Genomic DNA, 22,762 nt, shown 5'->3' on the forward strand with positions numbered 1-22,762 from the left:
TGTTCCTTATCCCCGTCACAGTTTCACCACACCAGTGTAAGCCAGCAATGGTGTCCCTAATTGTCACCACACCAGTTCCAACGTAAGTCAGCAGCAGTGTTCCTGATTGCTGCCACACTAGTGCCCAGTGTCATAAGACCAGAATAAGCCAGCAAGAGTGTTTGCTGACCTCTTCTTTGCCTGCTGCCTGTATAGACCCATCTGCACATCTGACACCAGTCCCAGCCATCTCCTGTAGAAAACTGCACTCATGGAACCCCAGGAACTCTTTTGTTCTTCCTTTCTTCAGCCGCCTGTACATTCTAGCCAATGAACATGGTATTCCTGGGGGCAGCCAGGTATCAGAAGGCTAGGATTTCTTGGTTTAGGGAACAGGGATGGCTATAGGTGACGCTACACTAAACTATATTCCCTGCCCCAATCCCTATAATCCCTAGGTAGTCTTGGCATATTACTTGGCAGGTGATCACATTATAAAAGTAAAATAGTTTTCTTTTTATGGTTAGTTTTTTTATTATTATCCAGGAATAAGTAAAGATGGTCTAATGTAACCAGGGTTGGCTAAAAAAGGGAAAGTGTTCAGGGAAACATTTTGTCTCATTCAGTCCACATTCCTTTACACTTCAAGAGTTAGCATCAAAACAAATGCACCACGCAAAGTTGGAGTCGTCTGTACAGTTTATTAGATATAACTTCTGTCAGAGTTTAAAATAAGACAGCAGAGAGGTCATGCATTAAGGTTTTGCACCTGCTAAAAAATAGTCTACTTAGATGGAATGTGTGTTACATAATTTAATATATATATAACAAGTCAAAGCTTGCTATGTTAAATTCTCTCCTCTGAAGACCTTCACACGCAGAGAGAAGCTGAACCTTCTTCAGGAATATTATGTTATTTGTAAAACTCAGGCTTGATAGGCAAATGATCTTCATACTTTGTTATGGAGTGTGGAGAACGGAAAGTGAGACTTGCTCTTTAACAAAGTAAGAATGCATTATACTTAAACTACATATGTAAAATAAATCTAATATAACCATACTTATTTACCAAATGCTCACAAGAAACATTCATATTTGGTTTATTCTGCCAAGTGCCCTATATTAACTTTAAACTAATTCTTGAATATTTGACAATCTTTGTGTGTAATAATCATCCAGCTCAAGGCCTCAAAGCCTGAATCTTTATTCCCTACTTGTATGGATATTTGAAACCTGCTTCGAAACAACTGCAGTGAGCAAGATACTGACAGTGATTTCACAGTGGCATGCCTGATCTTTATCTTCATTTTTAACACATCTGTTATTTATGATTCTTCTAAAAAGGGAAAAAGTGGAATGAAATAACTATGTCAGAATATTTCTCATCACAGTACAAATTGCCTTTACAGTACTCCTTCAGTGCCTATGGCAAGAAGCTTCTCTATTGCAGATAATCCAGAGATTACATTAACCGTTGTACACAACAAAAAGAAAAAAAAAAGACAGCACATCCTTCATTGTTTAATGGAGTTGAACTGAATCCATCCAACAGAATTAAGGCACTAGTTGGTTTAACAGGAATAGCTTATTAAAGTCATACACAATGCTGTGGTGCATTACAATCAGAAGTTAGCTTTCACTGTGGGAAAGCACTTCTTACAGGTCCAGTACCATTAGTATATGAAACTTTGCTCCCATCTCACTGGACAGAAATGGCAAACTATTTTCGTACCTTAAATGCTCTGCCAGTATCATTTTTTAATTTAAATTCATAGTGTTAAAAATGTAGCATTACCCTATGTGTAACTGCAGTGACAAACAGCCCAATCATGTCTCGGGCACAAAGGTAGCAACAGGGGTTCTTGTAAGAAGAAAAGTGCAAAGAAAGGTGACATTTCCAGAGCTAGGATAATAAAAGGGCAATGCAAATAGACACAGCTGGCAGCTAAACTTACATCTTCCTGTTTGAAACAGATGGAAGAGAAAAAAAATGTTCTAAACGATGAGCAAAGACATCTCTGTACTCTCACTACAAGCTCTATATTAATATCAAATAGGTGAATATAAAAATATACATAAACAAGTTACATGGTTATCAAAGAAATAAGCAAAGACAGAAAAGGGGGAGAAAAATGGTGAAGGTCCAGGCCAGTTGCACAGCATCTTAGGCCCAGGTTTCCATCTGCGGCAATAGGTTTTATGCTGCTCCAGGAACCTGTTCAAAGAAATAAAAATTAGATGAAAGAGCAAGAACACAGTGTGTTTCATACTGAGAGGTACTTTTATAAAGTATTACATGGATCCTCATTTAAACTCGAGCAAATAAACTCCAGACATGGTTTACATAATACAGTGCTAGGAATCCCAAGCAAATAATTTTTTTCTGTTCATCTTTCCTCTGGATGCCATTGTACCTTCAATCAGCAGATCACTGGTACCATGCAGGACTTCTGCAGACCATCAGTGTAAGCTGTCTGCCCATGCATCATACAGCCAGGCAGTTTCACACTGCCAGGTAGACTCAATGGACTACCACAGCACTCAACAGCACCGTGGTAGTTGATTGAGAACTTCATGTCGACAGCCACAAAGGATCGAGTCGAGTCCCAGTTAAGCCATTGCGGACCACGTTTGACAGATTTATGGATTGTTTTATCAAAACTGATGGAACTTCTTTAATAAATGGTGGTATCTTATAGTTTTACACTATGTGGAGTTATTTTGTTTTTTTGGATACTTGGAGCTTATGATACTACCGTGAGAGTGGAACTTCAACTACAGCCTGGCAGTGTGAAACCCCTGGAGCCATTTATGGATTACTCCTGTGGAGATCTATCTCCGTTTTTGACTCGGGACCGTAAGGTCCCCGAGTCCGCGCTTTCCAGGAAGCGTTTAGAATTTCCCCCCCGGTGGTGGATATCACATCCCTGGTGTTTTATATAAGGTTCTGTGTGGAATTGTTCATCCCAGAATTCCTTCACATTTAATGATACATTTGTGATTCAACACAGGACTATCTGCACTGTATATTTTGGATTCACATCACTCCCATTTGGTGAATACGCACGTTGGACTTTTTATCCATGAGTGTGGACATTTTGCTTTATGTTTACTTAGTCATTCTACGCAATATTTTGTTTGATATATCGGTTTATATGTTATCTATACAATCCAATAGTATTTATGTATTTAGCACTCTGTTTACGTTAACCACATTGATATGGTTCTTCTGGTCATTGAACCATTGGCTTTTGAGCACAGCACTTTATCACACTGGTACTTGTAGTTTATTCATTCACAGAACTCTGTGAATGAATGATGCAGCCATGTGGGCGGAGCCCCGTACAGCCACGCTCTTTTCAATAAGTGAAAGCTGGTACAGAGAATTTCTCCCTGTATTGCTGTCACACAGAGGCAGCAAATCCCCCCCCCCCCCGCAGCTGCACGAGCAGGAACATGTTACATGTTGAACCCTAAAGACGGGTAGAACATGTAAAATGTTCCCAAAGGTGACCTTAACCTTTAAATATGTTTAGAAAATAAGAGTTAATCAGGAATCACAAAATAGCATTTCAAACACTTTTTACTGCTATATGTACATTCTGGCACACAAGTACATGCAGCACATTCCAGGGTTAAACTTGCCAGCTGTGGTAAAAAGGCAGACAAACACACTTCCTGTGTCTATACTCATTTAATGAGTTTTAACACAAATCACTTACTAGCACTAAATACCTGCACAAAGTACATCTGGGTACACTGTCAGCACTGCAGGGTTGGGATCTGTGTACTATTAGTCACTAAAACATGGCTCACGGAATGTGCATGCCTTGCATAGTCTTCCTAATTCCCCATATGGCTTTGTGACCAAATGAGCAGCCTCTGATCCATCATGGTTAAGTCAATATTTGGGTTAAATGTGTAACATAACTAAGAAGACATGGAAACAAGAGACACAAACAGTAGTACAATGTATGCATTACTGCAAGGAAATATTTCCATGCACTGGACTGTTTAAAAACTAATTTACTTGAGCTAAACAGTAGATTCATCAGCTTTACTAAACACCAAACCACTGTACACCATTATTTATAAACTGAATCATATTAGTCTGAATTTCAGTGTTATGATTATAATCTTCTCTGTCTGCAGAGGCTTCACAAACCCTATGCACAAGGAATGGGGAGCTCCCTGTGTCATCAGCTGGGTTCAATTTCTGCATTCATGGGGACCAGATGTCTGATGGAATTCCTTTATTCCAGGCTACAAATACACATTCTTACACTAAAGTTTAATGTAAAAACAATATAGAGGTACTGGAGCAAATAAATAATGTACTATCTTGCCATTCATATAAGACCAGCCATACATGGTCTGATATTTGAAAGCAATAGGTGCAAGATTTATGTGACAATTGGACGATATGGGGGTAAATGCTGAGATCAATCACTTGCAATAGTAAGGACACAATACTGCAAAGATTTTCCCACTGGTTGGGACCATTTTGCTGTTGCTCCATGACCCTTCCATTTTTTTTACTCATACCGTTTTTTTTTATGACAGGTCCTATATCATTCCCATGCAATCAATAGGAAAATCATTAATACAGACTATCAGAGGCCTCTAAGATCTGCCTGAATACGTGATCAATTGTGTGGGCACAGGTCTTCAGTGCCTGTAAACTGAGCCATGCAAGGACGGCTTAGTTCACAGGCATTAAAGGGGGAAACGGAAATCAATGGCACTTTATCCATTGCTATCAGAGCCTCTCGGGGAAAAAAATGAGGAGGCCCTGCTTGCAACCTCTGTGGTCTGAGTTCTATAAAAACTTTAAAAGTCTCCCCATAAATGTAGACATTGTGACTGGAGAACTCCTCTCTAGATAAACAGGAGTAAGGCGATGCACCAGAAGTAAAAAGGAAGGACTCCGAGGACAGCAAGTCCGATTAAGGACAGCAGTCAGGGCTAGCAGAACTTTGACCTAGTGGGGGAATGTTATTGATGCCCCTGAGTTGTTATCGGAGTGTGCTGTTTCAACAGCACTTGACCTGGAAAACACTCCACGGCTAACATAGTACACAAGGCTCTGGAAAGCACCACAATGCAAACCCCAGTGCTCACAATCCCATTTCTCATTAGCCCCGCCTGTCCAGTCCAGTGGAGTCTCGATATAGTCTGCAAAGGTAAGGCTGAGAAAATGCCAATTCTGATAGCTGCTATACAAAGACATACTCAAGCACCAATGTAGCAAAAAAATTCCTAATTGAATTCATCAAGGAAAATTCCATGCAGAAAGGCTAGCAAAAAAATATAATTCTTTTTTTCAGCAGAGCATCCAAATCCTAAGACAAAGGCAAAAACTGAGGAATGCTGGGTAGAGAAAGGGTTATAAGGAGCTGCATACACTTTCTGCTTGCTACTGTCCAAACCTCCTCCTGGATTTTAGGCTGTTACTTTAGGTGATTGGAGGCTGGCAAAGCTTTAAAGAAGACACCTCCGTGGGGGCGCCCATCCCCCTCCCCCATAACTCTACCCCAGTGTTTTTTCAGTTTCGGCACCCTTTAAAATTCTGCACAATCTCAAGGCACCCAATTCTAAAATATAAAAAAAACCTAAACTAATAGTTTTACATAACGCAGCAACATCCATACTCATGGGCCATCCAACATTAGAAGTGATTTATTCCTCCACTATTGCAAACTGGTATAGATTAGTATTTCTAGCATTTCTCTTATTCTTGCTAATGTGACCCCAGTGCTAATGGAGAGGGGATGAGGAGGAATAAACAAGGATACTGTGCAAGCACCGATTATTCTCATTCTCCTCATCAGCCAGTGATGTCACTGGTTGTCCGGGTGCTAGTGGCTTGACCCACACAGTGCCCAGGGTGCCAGTGGCTTGACCCCCCCAGTCTTTCATTGTTGGGGGATTTCAGGATATCAATTTTTGGGCAAATATCTTATGCGCTATAAATATTAGTCTTAAAATAGGGACCTGTATGTCAATGGGTATAGAATCCACATCAAACATATTTAATAGACGCATATTTGTGTTTGCTTATGTCAGCAATGACATAACTGGGTTATACTGTAGCATTCGTTTATGTGTACGTACTTGAACTGTTAGGGTATGCTTCCTTTATGTCTTTAATCCGAATTCCCATTTCTGGGAAAATTGATGTAGACACTGCCTAAGACCACATCCACAATAGGCATTTGGCCAGCTCTTCTGAACACCCCTGAATTCCCCCCTCCCCCGGCAGGAAAAAAGTGTGTGGAAAATATTCCTAAAGCCACATTTTTCAAACATGATTAGGCACGTTTAGACGTTCATTCATTTCATTGGACAGAATAGTAATTTATTCCAGCCACTGAAATGAATGCACCCTTACACACTAAGCACACCTAGCATTATGCGCGCTTGTGTGTACAAGGACACATTCGCGAACATGGAGCGGCATTTAGAAGCAGAAAAAAACCCCCAAGACTTTAAATGCCTTTAAAAGTTGCGTTTTAGACATCCATGGTGCATGAGGCTTTAAAGCTGGGTATACATATATGAAAATTTGGCCAGCTTCTTTTGAATGATCCTGCTGGAAACCCAGTATTCATTCAGTGCTTGCAGCCAATGGCTGCAGCACTGGTCAATGTAATCTGATGGGGAATTGATGAGAATCACAATTTTTTTGCTTATAAAAAAAAAAAAAAGATCACGATTCTCAGCGTATCATCTTTCTCATTATACAAATGTTATTTTTTTTTTAATTCGTGGAAGTGCATTTTTTTCCAAAAAATTGCATTTGAATGACCGCTGCGCAAATACATTGTGACACAAAATATTGAAATGCCCGCCATTTTATTCTCTAGGGTCTCTGCTAAAAACATGTATATATATATATATATATATATATATATATATATATATATATATATATATATATATATATATAATGTTTGGGGGTTCTAAGTAATTTTTTAGCAAAAAATATTGATTTTAACTTGTAAGCAACAAGTGTCAGAAAAAGGCTTAGTCTTTAAGAGGTTAAACTGACCTAATTTACAGACCGAAGTTCATCCCTTTGATCTAAAAGAACCAAATGATACAATGTTTATTTCTCAGCGCTAAGCAATGTTGTGACAAACTCTGCCAGCTGTTTTTTTTCTTTAACAGCTGTGAGCACGGAACTGCTCTGCACTGTTACATGAATTGTGGAAATGCCAGATTAAAATCGTGAGGGAGGGTTGAATTGAGATTGGGATTTTTTAGTAATTAATCGTGCAGCTCTAACAGCGAAGCGCTTATGAGGATGCTTTTTGTTCAACTAAATACCCTGCTTTACTTATTGGTGGATGTTTTCCTAATTAACAAAAACTTGTTATAGCTACATGTTGGCCACAAATGCTATAAAAAGACTTCCTCTCATTCTCAAGAGCACTGCTTTGATTTTTATCTTTATTTAAGTTTCTGGCATTGAGAACAAACAAAACAACACACAGAGATGATTATTTTATTACTGGGTACATATTATCTTGGCTTGCAGCCTTTAGAGGGGTTTATCTTTAAATGTAGACTATCATCATTCAGAAAAAAATGATGGGGTCATTACCATTTTGAAAAAGACAATAAATGCGGATGAAAATTCTCACATGGGACAAAACTCCAAATATCAGAGAAAGAACATCAGGTTTGTTATTTGTAAGTCTGCAATCAATGGAATCATTACTGTTTCTAATTTCACTCAATGTTGCAAAGGTTACACACTACACAGAGAGGGAAACAAACGATTTGGTTGCTACAGAAGCCATTTGGATGAGCAGGTGTCTACCATATGTGCTTGTCTCAGAAGATATAAACCTCAAGTGACCCCAGGTCAGGTGCCTGGAGACAGAAGCTTGCCTAGCTATTGACAAGTATTCATCAAAAATGGCTTTTCTGCAGTGAACGCTGTGCTGCCAGAATAAAATGGAGAAGCACAATGTTAAAGGAGAAATTCCCTTAAAAAAAAAAAATAAATAATTATATATATTATATATATATATATATATATATATATATATATATATATATATATATATATATATATATATATAATGAATGCAATTAATGTAAAAAAAAAAAAAAAGTGCATTTACTACTGTATATATTTTTAGGAGCCTGGAAAGCATTATATCCACAATCAGCAGATCACTGGTGCCATGAAGGACTCCTGCAGACTGTCAGTTCGAGCTGTCTGCCCATACATCATATGGCCAGGCAGATTCACATTGACAGGAAGAATCATTGAAGTACCAGAGCGCTCATAAGCCGTAAGCGGCTGCAGCAGTGGGAACATGCTACAGCAAGGCTCAACAAACCCCAGGCGCCAGGTCGCCATGGCGACAAGACATCACTTTGTGCCCATCTACCTCCCCCCCACCACTTGCCCATCTGCGTGCCCGGGACTTGCATAGCGGGTCCTGCTGGGTAGAGGGAAGGGAGGAGAGTGGTCACATAGTTGTTGACTTGTTGTTCAGTTTCCTCCAGGAAAGAAAGTAATGCAGTGTGATGTGCAGTACATTGCATTCATTGGAGCACAGGGGAGACATACAGGGTCTTTTAGACCCTGCATGTCTCATTAAAGACAATCTGTCATCAATCAAAAAAAAAAAAAAAAAAATCACATTAGGGGACTTTTTGTTCCCTACGTGATAAAAAAAGTTAAAAGCGGAGTTTGCGCCCCCCTCCAAACAGTTAAAATCCAATAGCTACAAATACTGCTGGCTATTACTATTAGGGCACTTACCTGTCCAGGCATCCCGCAGTATCCTCACCCGAGCCGTTTCTTCACAGGTGGGTTCCTACTGCGCTCTGTGAATGGGAGAGCTGCGGGTGGAAAGGAGGAGGGGGTCGTAGTTCCAGTTAACTTTGCCGCAGTGAACTCAGTCGAAGTGGGAGCTGGTACCCCTGTCAAAACCAGGCACCTGCTGCGTTTTTGTCACCCCTAAAAATTACATCTCATGCTGGACATGACTGGGTAATGTGTTGGGAACGAAAGGGTGCCACATCATTTGATGGAAATGAAAATAATCAACTTACAGATGGCTGAATTCAAAGAAACTCAGAAAATCAAAGTAAAAAAATTATGCAGCAGGCTAGTCCATTTTGCTGAAATGTCATTGCAGCAACTTAAAATGGTACTCAGGAGTTTGTATAGCCCCCATGTGCTTGTATGCGTGCCCGACAACATTGGGGCATGCTCCTAATGAGATGACAGAGTGTGTCCTGATGTATTTCCTCCCAGATCTGAACCAGGGCATCACTGAGCTCCTGAACAGCCTGAGGAGCAACCTTGCAGCGTCAGATGGACCAAAACAATGTTGCAAAGATGTCCTGTTGTATTTAGGTCAGGCGAGCATGGGGGTCATTCAATGGTATCAATTCCTTCATCCTCCAGGAACTGGCTGCATACTCTCACCACATGAGGCTGGGTATGGTCATGCATCAGGAGGAACCCACTGTACCAGCGTAGAGTCTGACAATGGGTCCAAGGATTTCATCCCGATACCTAATGGCAGTCAGTGTGCTATTGTCTAGCCTGTAGAGATCTGTGCGTCCCTCACTGACCCACCACTAAACCAGTCATGCTTAAAAATGTTACAGGCAGCATAACATTCTCTACAGCTTCTTCAGACCCTTTCACGTCTGTCACATGTGCTCAGGGTGAACCTACTCTCATCTGTGAAAAGCACAGAGCGCCAGTGGCGGACCTGCCAATTCTGGTGTTCAATGGCAAATGCTATTCGAGCTCCACGGTGGAGGTGGTCTTGTTGTTGCCCATCTAGTGCATCTGTTAAAGCGCTTGTATACCCCCGCTTGGTGATTAGCCACAGGAAAGCCAATAATAAAGCTTACCTGTAGGCAGTGCTTTAAGTGGGCCGGTATGCACTGGTACTCAGTACCACCACTTCCAAATATGGCTCTTGAGCATACCGCCACCTCTCCGTGCGCCTTAGCGTACCAGTACACTCATTTTGGACATCTGCGCCCTCAATTGCCCCCCCTAAGAATATTTCCCACTCCAGAGCCAAACCAGTCACCACCAGTGAGTCCCCCTGCTCCCGGAGTCCCAACCCAGCCCAGGGGGGGGTGTGCTCTGTGGGGACCCTGATGTGGGGTGGAGGGGCGAAAAAATTTATAGGCTATAATAGAGTACCAGCACCTCTTTTGGGCCACTTAAAGCACTGCCTGTAGGTAAAATGAATATATTCTAAACCTGCACGGTTTAGGAGATATTCACCCAGCATGCATCGGCAGACACATGCACTGCGAAGGTCCGGCATATCGTGCAGGAACTTCAGAGCTTTTTGCTGGAACAGAGGGCTCCCAGAAGTGACATCATCGCGGCTCCAGCCACTCACAGCGCCGGAGCCCGCAAGCCCGGAAGAAACGCTGTGGTGGCTTCGCTCTAAGGTATTTCATAATGTTCTAGTATGCGATGCATACCGGCACATCATGCTATTGTCTTGCAGGGTTTTTTTTTGTTTTTTCTACAGTTTACTACCGCTTTAATTTCATTAACACCAAAGCAGCTGAAACTGATTAACAGCCCCCTCTGCAACTTAACTGACCAGATCAATATCCCAGGAGTTTACTTGACTTGATATTATACTCTGATTAAAAAGTGTTCCTTTCATTTTTTTGAGCAGTGTATGTTTGGGGATTTTATGTAATCTTCAGGCCTAAAATGATTTTTTTTAAATGTGTCCAAAAAACGCAAAAATGGCTATGGCTGTGAAGGAGAAGTTCACCTTCGGGAAAATGTTACTTGTTCCATCCATAAGATTTGTTAGTTTAAAAAACTGGCTTCTAACTTTTTAAGGTGGATCCTAGATTTAAAGCAAATTTGTCAAGCCCTGTGTTACACGTTCTACCCTAAAAATGGGTGGAACATGTTCCCAAAGGTGAACTTATGCTTTAAGAAACTGATGTTTGTGCTGAGAATACGTTTTACAATTTTGAACTAATTTTTAAAGCAGTATTAAAACCAAAAGCAACCATTTGTTATATCACAGCCTACAAATTCTTAGATGTGTAACTTTTTTAGTTTTCCTTTTTTAGGCTCTCTTCTGTTCACCTGGTGATTCAGCCAGCAAGTCTATTGTTTTTCAAAAGCACAAGCTCTCCAGCAGCATATATCAGTTTACATTTTTGAGACAAACCACTTAACACTGGCAGAGGTGATTAAAATGATCACTTTATGTATTCATGCAAAACCTTTATACCAAAATGAAAAAAAGTGAGAGCTGGAGTTTGGCTTAAATTTGTTAGTGTATCTAAATGTGATAATACATTTAACACCCCCCCCCCCCAGACTGACAATGCTGTTGGCTGCTATACCTCCTGTTCTCATTCATCCAGAGTTGTGTCTCACAAATACAGAGTGTGTGGTAATTGCCAGATCTCTGGAGAATGCAGAGGGAAAAGAGCCAAAGAAAAGAAATCTGATGCAGTCACCACATCTAATGGTATCGGTAAGCTGAAATATATCACATTTTTAGTTTACGACTAAGACCACTTTAAGAACACTTCATGGATTGAAATAGACGACAATATTGATTAGTCTGTTGACCCACCTTTAGCTACTGACTGTTCTTATGTCACAAAAACTATTCAGGTGCCAACAATGCAATATTAAAGAAAAAAAAGCTGCACTGAAGCATTTACATAAGAACATGCTTTAAAAATGTATTAGACAACCACTTGGTGCCTTACAGGTGAGCCTGCTGGCACAAAAATAAAACTAATTATAGTCTTAGCTTTAGAAACCCATCTGACAGTTCAGATCACAAGATCTGTCAAAGTGACACATATATTTCATATGCATTCTACTGAGAATGTAAAATGACAGCGTGTATGTGGGTGGTTGAAGGAAGATGCGCCTTTTGGTAACGCCTTACTTTTACTACTTAAAAGCTCTTTTTCGGAATGTAAGGCTGGTAAAAGCATAAAGCTGGCTGCTTAACAAAACATAATTTAGATTTCTGTGGTTTACTTTATAAAGTCACCCTGCATATTGTCTGTGTATATGGTCAAATACACAGGCCTAGGAGAGGCATTGTTAAAGCGGAGTTCCGGCCTTAAAAAAAAAATTTTGATAAAAATACCCCCAGTCAGGGCTATTGCATTTCAGCAACGATAGTCTCTGAACTGTCCCCGGTTTTACTTACCTTTTAGAAGAAATACTTACCTTGAAAATGTCTTGTCCAGCCCTGACATCTCAGGTGTGGGCAGCTGAAGACGGGGTAAAGATAAGTGGGGGGTTGACCAGAGCTATGGAGTAGTAAAAAGACAATATACAGGTATAGAAGCTGCCACCAACCAACCCCTAATAAATAGGAGCCAGAAATGAGTATGAGAAAATAAAAGGTTGGCGCTACCTGGTATATGTAGTAACCAAGATCCTACAAAGTGATCTTATTATAAAACCATATAAAACACGAATCAATAAACAATAAATTAGTGCAAGGTGAAGTGAAAGTGCAATGTTCAAATTAGCAGAGACAAGATCTGGGCTGAGAAATGCTTAAAGTGCTAAAAAGGATTTATAAAAACTGATACCACAAAGTGCGAATAAATGCTTATTGTGAGGAGCAAGTAATATATATCTCTAAAATGTGAACCAGGATCTTGATTGAGTGATGGTATAAGAAAACAGTGACGATATAAATAAATTATGGTGAGGGGAAAAAGACAAAATCCCCTATACAAAAATGTGCTGGGACTAATGCCTGTGATAGGTGAGATTAAAGAGGTTGTAAACTCATTTAAGATTTTTTTTTTTTTTTTTTTTTTTTTTACAACCTGAAGGAGAAACACATAATGAGCTAGTATGCATCGCATACTAGCTCATTATGAAATACTTACCTTAGAACGAGCCCCCGCCGTGCCGCCCACTTACCTGTACGACGGGCGACATGTTCAGTCGCCCGTCTTCTGGGATCGCGGCATCCGGCCATCTGATTGGCTGGAGCCGCGGTGACCTCACTCCTGCGCACACGCGCGGGAGCCGACGGTCACGGCACGGGGCTCTGAAAGAACGACACCAGCGGCCGCTCCAGTAGACGTCCCTTGAATGTGCACAGCCGATCGGGCTGGAACGAATCATTCTGCCCACCTTAGAATGCCATCTACTTCCCGAGCCGCCAGGACACTTCTTGTGCTCCCTTGGTGATTGACATAGGCCACGGCAATGTCTGATTGAATCCATAACAGAAACCCAGAGACGGCATGTCCAATGATCCAGACAGAGTCTGATCGTTCGTAGTTCCAGTACATTCCAGAGTCCAGACCCCCCGAGCACACTCTGTGCCGAGGACGCCTCCCCACCCGGACAAGCTGACGTCCATGACAACGACCGCCCAGTACAGGGGAAAAAGCGATTTGCCCTGACAAAGTGCCGGAGAACAAAGCCACTAAACCAGGGACCCCCTCCTACTTCGGCTCAACAGGATCAGATCGTCTACAGATTGAGGATTGTTGTTTCAATTCACGAGAATCTCTTTTTTTTAGAGATCTCATGTGGAACTGTGCAAACGGAACCGCCTCGAAGGTAGACGACATCAGGCACAGCAACCGTATGCAAGACAGAAGAGATGACCACCTGCTGGACAGAAGCTGAATTGCCTCCTGCAATTTCTGAAGTTTTTTCCAGAGGAATTAACACTCTGCCTGAAGCAGAGTCCAGAGGCAGACCCAGATAGTCCAGGCTTGTGGACAGAATCAGAGCAGACTTCTGAAGACTCAGAATCCAACCGAACTCCCTCAGAGTTTGCAGAGTAATTTCCAAGTTGTCCAACAGAGCAGTCAAGACTCTGCTCACAAAAACAGATTGTCAAGATACCCCAGTACCGCTATCCCCCGCTGATGCAGCAATGCTAGCACCAGGACCAATACTTTTGTGAAGACCCGAGGAGTGGAGGCGAGACCAAAGGGTAACGCCACAAACTGATAATGCTCCTCGCCCACAGCAAAGCGGTGGAAACACTGGTGGCCGACACATATTGGGATCTGTAGGTAGATGTCCTTGATGTCGATGGAGGCGAGGAAATCCCCCTAATGTAGGGATGCCGCCACTGTGCGAATAGATTCCATCCAGAATTTCTGTACATCCACAAAGCAGTTTACCGCCTTGAGGTCCAGAATTGGACACACCTTGCCTTCCTTCCTGGGAACTTTAAAATGGTTTGAGCAAAAACCTTGAAAATGTGCCAATGTTGGAACCGGGACAATCACCCCTTGAAGTAACAAGTCTTGCACTGCCCCAAAGAGATCCCCTAAGCGATCTGGGGACAAGTGCAGGTTGTAAGGGAAGAACCTGCCTGGAAGATATATATAAAAAAAGGTGTCTGAAGATAAACCACATACACCCGCCCAGCGCTGACGGTCTAAAATGTATAAATACTAGTGGTCTTAAGATAAAATATAAATATAGATGATAAAACGTATTCCAGTAAAAAGCTGTGTATAGCATCTAAGTGTACACTAGCAGCCACTGTAAGCAGATAATCTATAAAAATGTAAAAAATGCAAATCACAGTGTTCAGATCACAATAAAAGCATAAATCACATTCAGCGGCGCTTAGATCATACTATCCAATAGCATGATAGTGATCCATAATATTGATAAACTGTCCACATATTATGAGTCATTTAATTATATACAAAGTAAGAATGTCCAATATTTGAACGGGAAAACATTGAGATGCAGTCTCCTGGGCTAAAAGACACCCATGTTCCTTAACAGAGGATCAGTAGCCTTCACCACACCTTCCGTGCTCCCCTTAGTAATGGACACTCACCACATCTCACATCAATCTGAGCCTGTATGCATCAGCTGCATGAGCCCTTGCCCCCGGACATCCAGCCACTTCCAGTGATTCTGCTAACCAGGACACCTTTAACAGGTTCCTACAACTCAGGGTCAGGCACCATATCACAGCCAGTAAATGCAAGTAGACAACAGGGAACAGAGGATAGTGTAATATTGCTTCAACTTTATTACAACATGTATGCAACCACCCAAACCCCCTCAATCAATCTGCTTACATTCACCAAAAAAATCACAAAGGCTTAAAATTCAATCTGGGACTGGGTGTACCGCTGCTCGCCATCCGCGAGCTGAAACGTCTCCTCACACAGGAATGTGGCAGACCGCGGCTTGAAGCGAGTTCCGGAACGCCAGCTGGTAACCTCCTCGGTCTACAAGGTAGCAATGTACGTGCGTCCTGACGCGTTTCTTCGAGTGGACTTCAACTGAGGACGCTGATACGTTGCTAAACTCGGGCTTATGAATACAGCCGGGGACCTCCCCCTTTGTATTAATTGGTTCCCATATGAACAGACCGGACTGCACAGCCCCGCCTCGCTCTCCCGAGACAGTACTATAGCTGTGCTGGGTATTACATTGTGTATTTATTCTACCCATCCATTAGCAGTTGCAACTCCATCGATGTGCCATAACTTTAACAAAATAGAAATGAAATATTAATAGCGCAGGAATTTAACATGGCCAATTTTGTTGACCATACACGATCAGATAAGAAAGAAGGTTGTAACCGCGCTAAAGGTGACAGAAAATTTACAGCTGCGACTTCAAGTGTGACCACACCCCCAAAAATATGCAATATAATAAGTCGCGCTGTATGAAAGAAAAACAAATAAATGTCCGACTAGTAAATGTCCCAAAATTAAACGTAGATTGTGACTAATAGTGTTTGAGGATCTTGAACAGCCTCCAAAGGTCCCATAGGAATTGTGCTTACCGGAAGGGCAATTTTATATTGCAAGATTCATATGATGAGGCAAGTTCACATGCCAAGGTAATCAAATGGAGTTCTTGCGTTGGATACTCAATGTAAATAACCGTATATCACATAAAAGAAAAGAAAAAACATTCCATAGCGTGATACCGTACAGAAAAGTATATCAAATTGATAGGGTATTTGTAATAAATGTGTTAGAAGATTTTACACTATTGGCGCCTTTCTCTTTATTGGGCTGGTCTGCCGGCACACCCTGACTACTGAGAACATACAGCGGCTCAGCCTTCGGTACTAGTGGGTCCTTGAGGCCACCTGTGTACATCGAGTGTCTACATCGTGCAATATATCTATGGTCTGCCTTTGGTGCCATTGGGTCCTTGAGATTACCTGTCCACATGTTGGGGGATTACATCAAGTGTCTACATCGTGCAATATTTCTGTGGTCTGGTAAGAGGCTTAAAGCGTCCTTGGGTGGCTTGCGGATATCTGGTGTATGTGGACCTAATATACTCTGCTGACTTTCCATTTCAATCTGGTAAGAGGCCTTACGTTTGGTGGCGGTTTTCACCTTCTCTATCTTTGGGATAGAAATACACGTTTTGCTGATTTATCTGGTAAGAGGCTCTACGTTTGGTGGCGGTTCTTTCTTCCTTTATCACTGGGATTAAATACACTCATTACGCTTATCCTTTGGTAAGCGGCTGCACAATTGGTGAAGGATTTTCACACTATATGTGGCGGAATACACTTTGATCAATTTGATAAACTTTTCTGTACGGTATCACGCTATGGAATGTTTTTTCTTTTCTTTTATGTGATATACGGTTATTTACATCGAGTATCCAACGCAAGAACTCCATTTGATTACCTTGGCATGTGAACTTGCCTCATCATATGAATCTTGCAATTTAAAATTGCCCTTCCGGTAAGCACAATTCCTATGGGACCTTTGGAGGCTGTTCAAGATCCTCAAACACTATTAGTCACAATCTACGTTTAATTTTGGGACATTTACTAGTCGGACATTTATTTGTTTTTCTTTCATACAGCGCGACTTATTATATTGCATATTTTTAGGGGTGTGGTCACACTTGAAGTCGCAGCTCTAAATTTTCTGTCACCTTTAGCGCGGTTACAACCTTCTTTCTTATCTGATCGTGTATGGTCAACAAAATTGGCCATGTTAAATTCCTGCGCTATTAATATTTCAAATAGGTCAGGGCCATTCATAAACACACTATGTTGCAAATGCCATCCGGATATGTACAACCTAAATCAAATGATAATTCATAAAACATAAATACCTCTCAATATTACAAAAAGATATTTAAAATCGTCATCATCATGCAAATAAAATACATAAATATGAAAAAAACTATATCACTAAAAAGAACCAGTTTATAATAATAATTTTTTAGTGATATATCTTGTTTTTATCATATTTATGTATTTTATTTGCATGATGGACGATTTTAAATATCTTTTTGTAATATTGAGAGGTATTTATGTTTTATGAATTATCATTTGATTTAGGATGTACATATCCGGATGGCATTTGCAACATAGGGTGTTTATGAATGGCCCTGACCTATTTAAAATATTAATAGCGCAGGAATTTAACATGGCCAATTTTGTTGAATTACACAATGTAATACCCAGCACAGCTATAGTACTGTCTCGGGAAAGCGAGGCGGGGCTGTGCAGTCCGGTCTGTTCATATGGGAACCAATGAATGCAAAGGGGTAGGTCCCCGGCTGTATTCATAAGCCTGAGTCTAGCAACGTATCAGCGTCCTCCGTTGAAGTCCACGTGACGAAACGCACGTACGTTGCTACGTTTCAGCTCGCGGACGGCGAGCAGCGGTACACCCAGTCCCAGATTGAATTTTAAGCCTTTATGATTTTTTGGTGAATGTAAGCAGATTGATTGAGGGGGTTCGGGGTTTTGCATACATGTTGTAATAAAGTTGAAGCAATATTACACTTTCCAAAAATGAATGATTCCAGTGGTGGATGGTTAAACCAACATTCAGATCTCCTTACCGGAAAGCAGAATGGAGTTTGCCCAAAAACTCAAGTCGGATCTAAACACTCAGCCTTCAGTCAATATGATCAGAAGTCCTCACATCCACAGGTGGTGGTCATATGTAAAGATAAATAGACAATCCATAGCGTAATACTGTTGAATGCTATTTCATCACCCAGAGGAGTGCACACCGTCACCAGATGGCTAATAGTAGAAAACACCAGTGACCTTAAGTCCCAAATGCTTACCAGATAGTATGTAATTCAAGGTAATGATTGGAAATGGAAGTGCCACACAGAGCCCTCTCCCGACACCACTGCCTCTTACCAGATATAAATTAGTGAGAGCCACACAAACTGTCATCCAATCCCCGGAGCCAGTAGCTCTAGTGGTCCTTCCAAATTATGCCAGGTTCTCCCAGATTACCATGGGTTAAACCACTCTCTCCAGAAGCCAATCCTTGGAGTAGATGTCACCAGGAGAAAATTCTATTGCTGACTCGATCATGTATAGTGCATGACAGTGGTGGGGACATTAGATTGTAAGCTTCCTTGGTGGAGACTGATGTAAATGGCTCGGTGTTCTCTGTACAGCGCTCCTCCTCTCCTATCATACTCCTTTTGGGTAAAAGCCTTCCACTCCTTGTAACTATTCCCTAGGTTTCAGGTGTAGCACAGAAGGTGTGGTGAAGGCTACTGATCCTCTGTTAAGGAACACGGGTGTCTTTTAGCCCAGGAGACTGCATCTCAATGTTTTCCCGTTCAAATATTGGACATTCTTACTTTGGATATAATTAAATAACTCATAATATGTGGACAGTTTATCAATATTATGGATCACTATCATGCAATTGGATAGTATGATCTAAGCGCCGCTGAATGTGATTTATGCTTTTATTGTGATCTGAACACTGTGATTTGCATTTTTTACATTTTTTATAGACTGTCTAGAAGATATGATCGAAACTCGATCTTGTAGCCAGAGCGAATGACTTCGTGGACCCACTTGTCCTGTATCAGGGAGGTCCACAGATCCAGAAACTTGCAAAGACGTCCCCCCACCCCAGATACAGGTAAGGGCGCCCCATTCATGCAAAGGAAGCCTTGTCCACAGGTCTGGCAGAACCTGCTCATGGCTTGCCGGACCAGGTCGTCTTAGAACCCCTGGCGGAGGCCCTGAAAGGCTTAGAACTCTTGTCTTGAGACCCTGAGGAATGAAAAGGTCTCGTGAGCCGAAAAGAAAGGCCCCCGTCTGAGGCACTCATTCTTGGAATCCAGAGGAAGAGGAGAACTCTTTCCCCCCTGTTGATGATGTCATCCAAGGAAGCTCCAAACAGGCGAGTCCCCACAAAAGGAAGATCGGATAAGGCCTTCTTGGAAGCCTGGTCCGCAGACCAGTATTCCAGCCAGATAATGCGCCACAGGACAACGGCTGAGACAAACCGTCTAGAAATCAAGGGAGCCACATCCAAAGAGGCATCATAGACAAACTGTAGCCCTTGGACCAACTGATCCGCCAGCTCCGCAAAGGCGGGGGGGAGCTGTTCCCCTTCCAGGTCCCAGCATAGTTTTGCCCACTCTGTAATAGCTTGCGACACCAGGGCAATAGTAAATACCAGCCTAAGTGTTGAACCAGCCACAGTGAACATATGGCGGGTCAAGGCCTCAGACCTCCTACCAGCCGGATCTGAGAAGACCGGGGACTCTTCAACCGGGATTACAGTGGCTTTATTCAACCTGGAAACCGGGGAGTCCACTACAGGAGGAACTGCCTATTTTTTAAGGAGGGAATGCTCATGGGGGTACCGCATTGCAAAACGCTGACGGATTGCATTTCGGGCACCTCCACTGTTTTGTGACAATATTGTCAAAGACAGGAAAAGGGGAACACCTTTGCCACTTTGGAGGACCTCTGGGTGCCAAAGGTGACCCGAGCCTCTGATGCTGCGTTAGTGGCATCCTCCATCTTTAAGGTTTCCCGCACTGATACAATCAGCCCATCCAGTAGCGCCTTTTCATGCACAGCTAGAGGAGCAGAGGAATCCTCCTCACTATCTGAGCATGCAGGGTGCGTGGACGCAGACCCCGAAGGGTAACTCCCATCCGCCAAATTAAATTCAGGATCTGATGAGACAGAGGAAGCAGGTGAAGAGGGGATTCCCTCAGAGGGGATCAGGTGGTGAAAAATGCTCCAGTGACTTCATCAATGGAGAGGGGAACACACAAAAAAAGAGTGTAGAACACTGCAAGGGACACCCCACCACGCCGGCGGCACCACAAGGCCCAGCACAGAGCACTAATGCTGCAACAGCAGAAAGAGGGAGAGAGAACGCCACAGACTCACCACCACCGGTCAGGTACTCAAACTAACTGCACACCATGTGGCGATCAGGAAGAGGAATATCCAGGGATCAGCACTAGAGGCCGAGGAGGGGCCCCCACCACCGAATCACCGCCCATCCAGCTCCAAAAACATGTCCGCCGCTATTTTTAAAAGGGAACTACAAGAAAATGGCCGCTGAGGCCGCCAATCTGTAGCATAAAAGACCAGAAGAAAATGGCAGCTCCCAGGGGGACTCCAGAAGCTCGAAAACTATCCAAGCAGGAATACCTGGCCCACCCCCTCCCAAGGTTCAAACATTCGGTCGCTGGCGGTGCCCCCCCCCCCCCACTGCCAGCTCAACACCCCAGGCCGACCTAAAAGGTATGTCCACCCGGGTGGGGGGGGGGGGGGCAGATGGGGGTGCAAAGGCCTGCAGAATACCACAGAGGAAGGGGGAAACACTGACAGAAGGATGGGACCCCAGGGGTCCAACCATCCCAGGAAGGGGCACACATCCACCCCAAAACCCCCAGGGGTAGAGGGGGGACAGCTAAATACCACACCAGGAACAGGGTGGGCACCTCTATGGACAGACCACCACTCCGTCGTAATGTGGGTGCTATCGGCCAGGAGGAAATGCTGCGACTCAGTTCGTATGCGTTCTCGCGAGACTATTACCTCGAAGGACAGCCCCTGTTTAGTGGGGCTATGTCGCGACCGACCTAGCGTGGAGCTGCGGTCTGCACTCGCTCGCTGGCCAGACTGGGGGGACCCTCTGGATCTAGATTATCCAGTCCATCGCCCAGTTTGGGGCTTTATTGTAGATTCTCACAGGAACAAAATAATAAAAAGGAGGAAAAAATTTAATTTAAAAAGAAAAAATTGACAGGACCAGAGATCCCAGCAAGGAACTAGGTCCTTACTCCTGACTAGGCAGAAAAGAACTGAGTACCTATAGCAGAGAGTGGGAGTATATCCCCTGGGACTGCTTTAAAGGCATAGTCAGGTTCTATCCTGCCTAGTGTCCTACTCCTGTAGGGGACAGCATTACCTGCGTAGTCCAGAAGATGAGGAACTGTGTCCATCAATGAACAAAAGAGAAAGGGGCATTAGGAAAGGAATTTAGAACTAAAATATGGTAATGGATTATAGTTAGGAATTCTGGACAGGAGGAGAGTGGGAAAACTTTAGTGAGAGGTTTGGAAGATAATAGACTTCTTTACCATAAATATTAAGATTCCATAAAGTGAAGGTTATGCCAGTTAATCAGATTCTGATTACAGGGGCTAGTAAGAAACATAACGTTCTGCAGAGTTTCAAATCAGGAAAGGATTGGGGGAAGTAGTGGACTATTTTTGTCTTGGAATGTGAGTTGCACAGACAGGGTCAATGAGTGGAATATGACTAAAACAGTAAGTGATGTAAGGTCAAAAACAAACCGAGCTTTTACTCGGATACTACTTGGCAGGTTAACTTAGATGGCAATGCACAAAAGAACCCACTACTTCTGCCTTGGAATCTGCATTTGTAATTTCAGCCACAGTCATTTAAGATCTTCACAATATAATTTACTGTATTATTGTCTTCACCTATGATTTCACAAACATTAATTGTAATATTCAGCAAACATGCCAAGTACAAGCTACTGCAGGAACTAAACATACTAGATAAATCAGTGGTTGGGTGAAAAGCATTTCCAACCCCCCCCCCCCCCCCTTTGCAGAGTGCCCCCATAGCAAGCCACTCGCTATGGCAGCACTCGTACATGCTCACTCCCGAGCTGGCTCTCTGTGTTTATAAGAAACAGAGAGCGCGGCTTAGCCCTGCCCCAGCCTCACTGGCTGATTGGTAGCAGTGGTAGACAAACCCTTCTGCTGCTGCAACTTCGCCAATCAGAAGGGAAAAACCCAGGAGAGCCTCATGCACATCGCTGGATTAGGATCAAGCTTAGGTAAGTATTTGGGGGGGGGGGGGGGCTGAGGGGCAACTGGGCATCAAAAGTTTTTTACCTTCATGCATAGAATGCATGAAGGTAAAAAACCTGAAGCTTTCACCCGTGGTTGCAGGAAAGAAATTCGCACAAAGTCTGCCTGAGACTCCAACAATGCCTCTTTATTTTATTCAATCCATATTGAGTGTCCTGTTATATCTAAAAAACTAAAATTACTATTTTATATATTTGTATTTAGAACAGGTGGAATAGCCTTGTGCTTTCAATCTATATCTGAACAAGAGCAAGTAATGTACAATACCTTAAAAGGGGTTATCACTCATCCCCAGGAGGCTTCATCCTCATCTGAGCTTGCATTTGAGCAATCATCTCCTGCATTCTCCGAAGCTAAAAGTGAGGCAGACAGAAAGAAGTGAGACAATTGTCGAAATGGTTCACTACAACAGGTCAGTCACACCAAAAGTGAAAATGGGGAAAAAGAGGATGATGGATCACACTGCTTCTCATATGTTTTAGATACCCTAAAAACAGATTCCCCCCAACAGTTTGTGATGGTGCCTCCACCTAGGAGTTCCTGCTCACTTTTGTGTTACAGCACCTCCTGTTGTATAATATCATAATATAAAATTAAAGCAGAGTTTTGTTTTGTTTTTCCTTTGTAAAATCCACACGTTGAATAAATTAA

At 42.6% G+C, this 22,762-nt stretch overlaps 1 protein-coding gene across 1 annotated transcript in view; it reads right to left on the minus strand.

The window, feature by feature from the left end:
• Positions 1-1,977: 1,977 nt before the first annotated feature.
• LOC309554335 (septin-2A) overlaps positions 1,978-22,762 on the minus strand; it is a 219,879-nt gene continuing 199,094 nt past the window's right edge. The window contains exons 12-13 of the mRNA XM_082255992.1: positions 22,379-22,464; positions 1,978-2,194 (exon numbers count right to left, since the gene is read on the minus strand). Coding sequence (XP_082112118.1) covers positions 22,393-22,464 — 72 coding nt within the window. The 3' untranslated portion in view covers positions 1,978-2,194; positions 22,379-22,392. The remainder of the gene's footprint in view (positions 2,195-22,378; positions 22,465-22,762) is intronic.

This window comes from Pelophylax lessonae (genome assembly GCF_965119305.1).
Source record: "Pelophylax lessonae genome assembly, chromosome: 1".
Taxonomy (NCBI): Eukaryota; Metazoa; Chordata; class Amphibia; order Anura; family Ranidae; genus Pelophylax; species Pelophylax lessonae.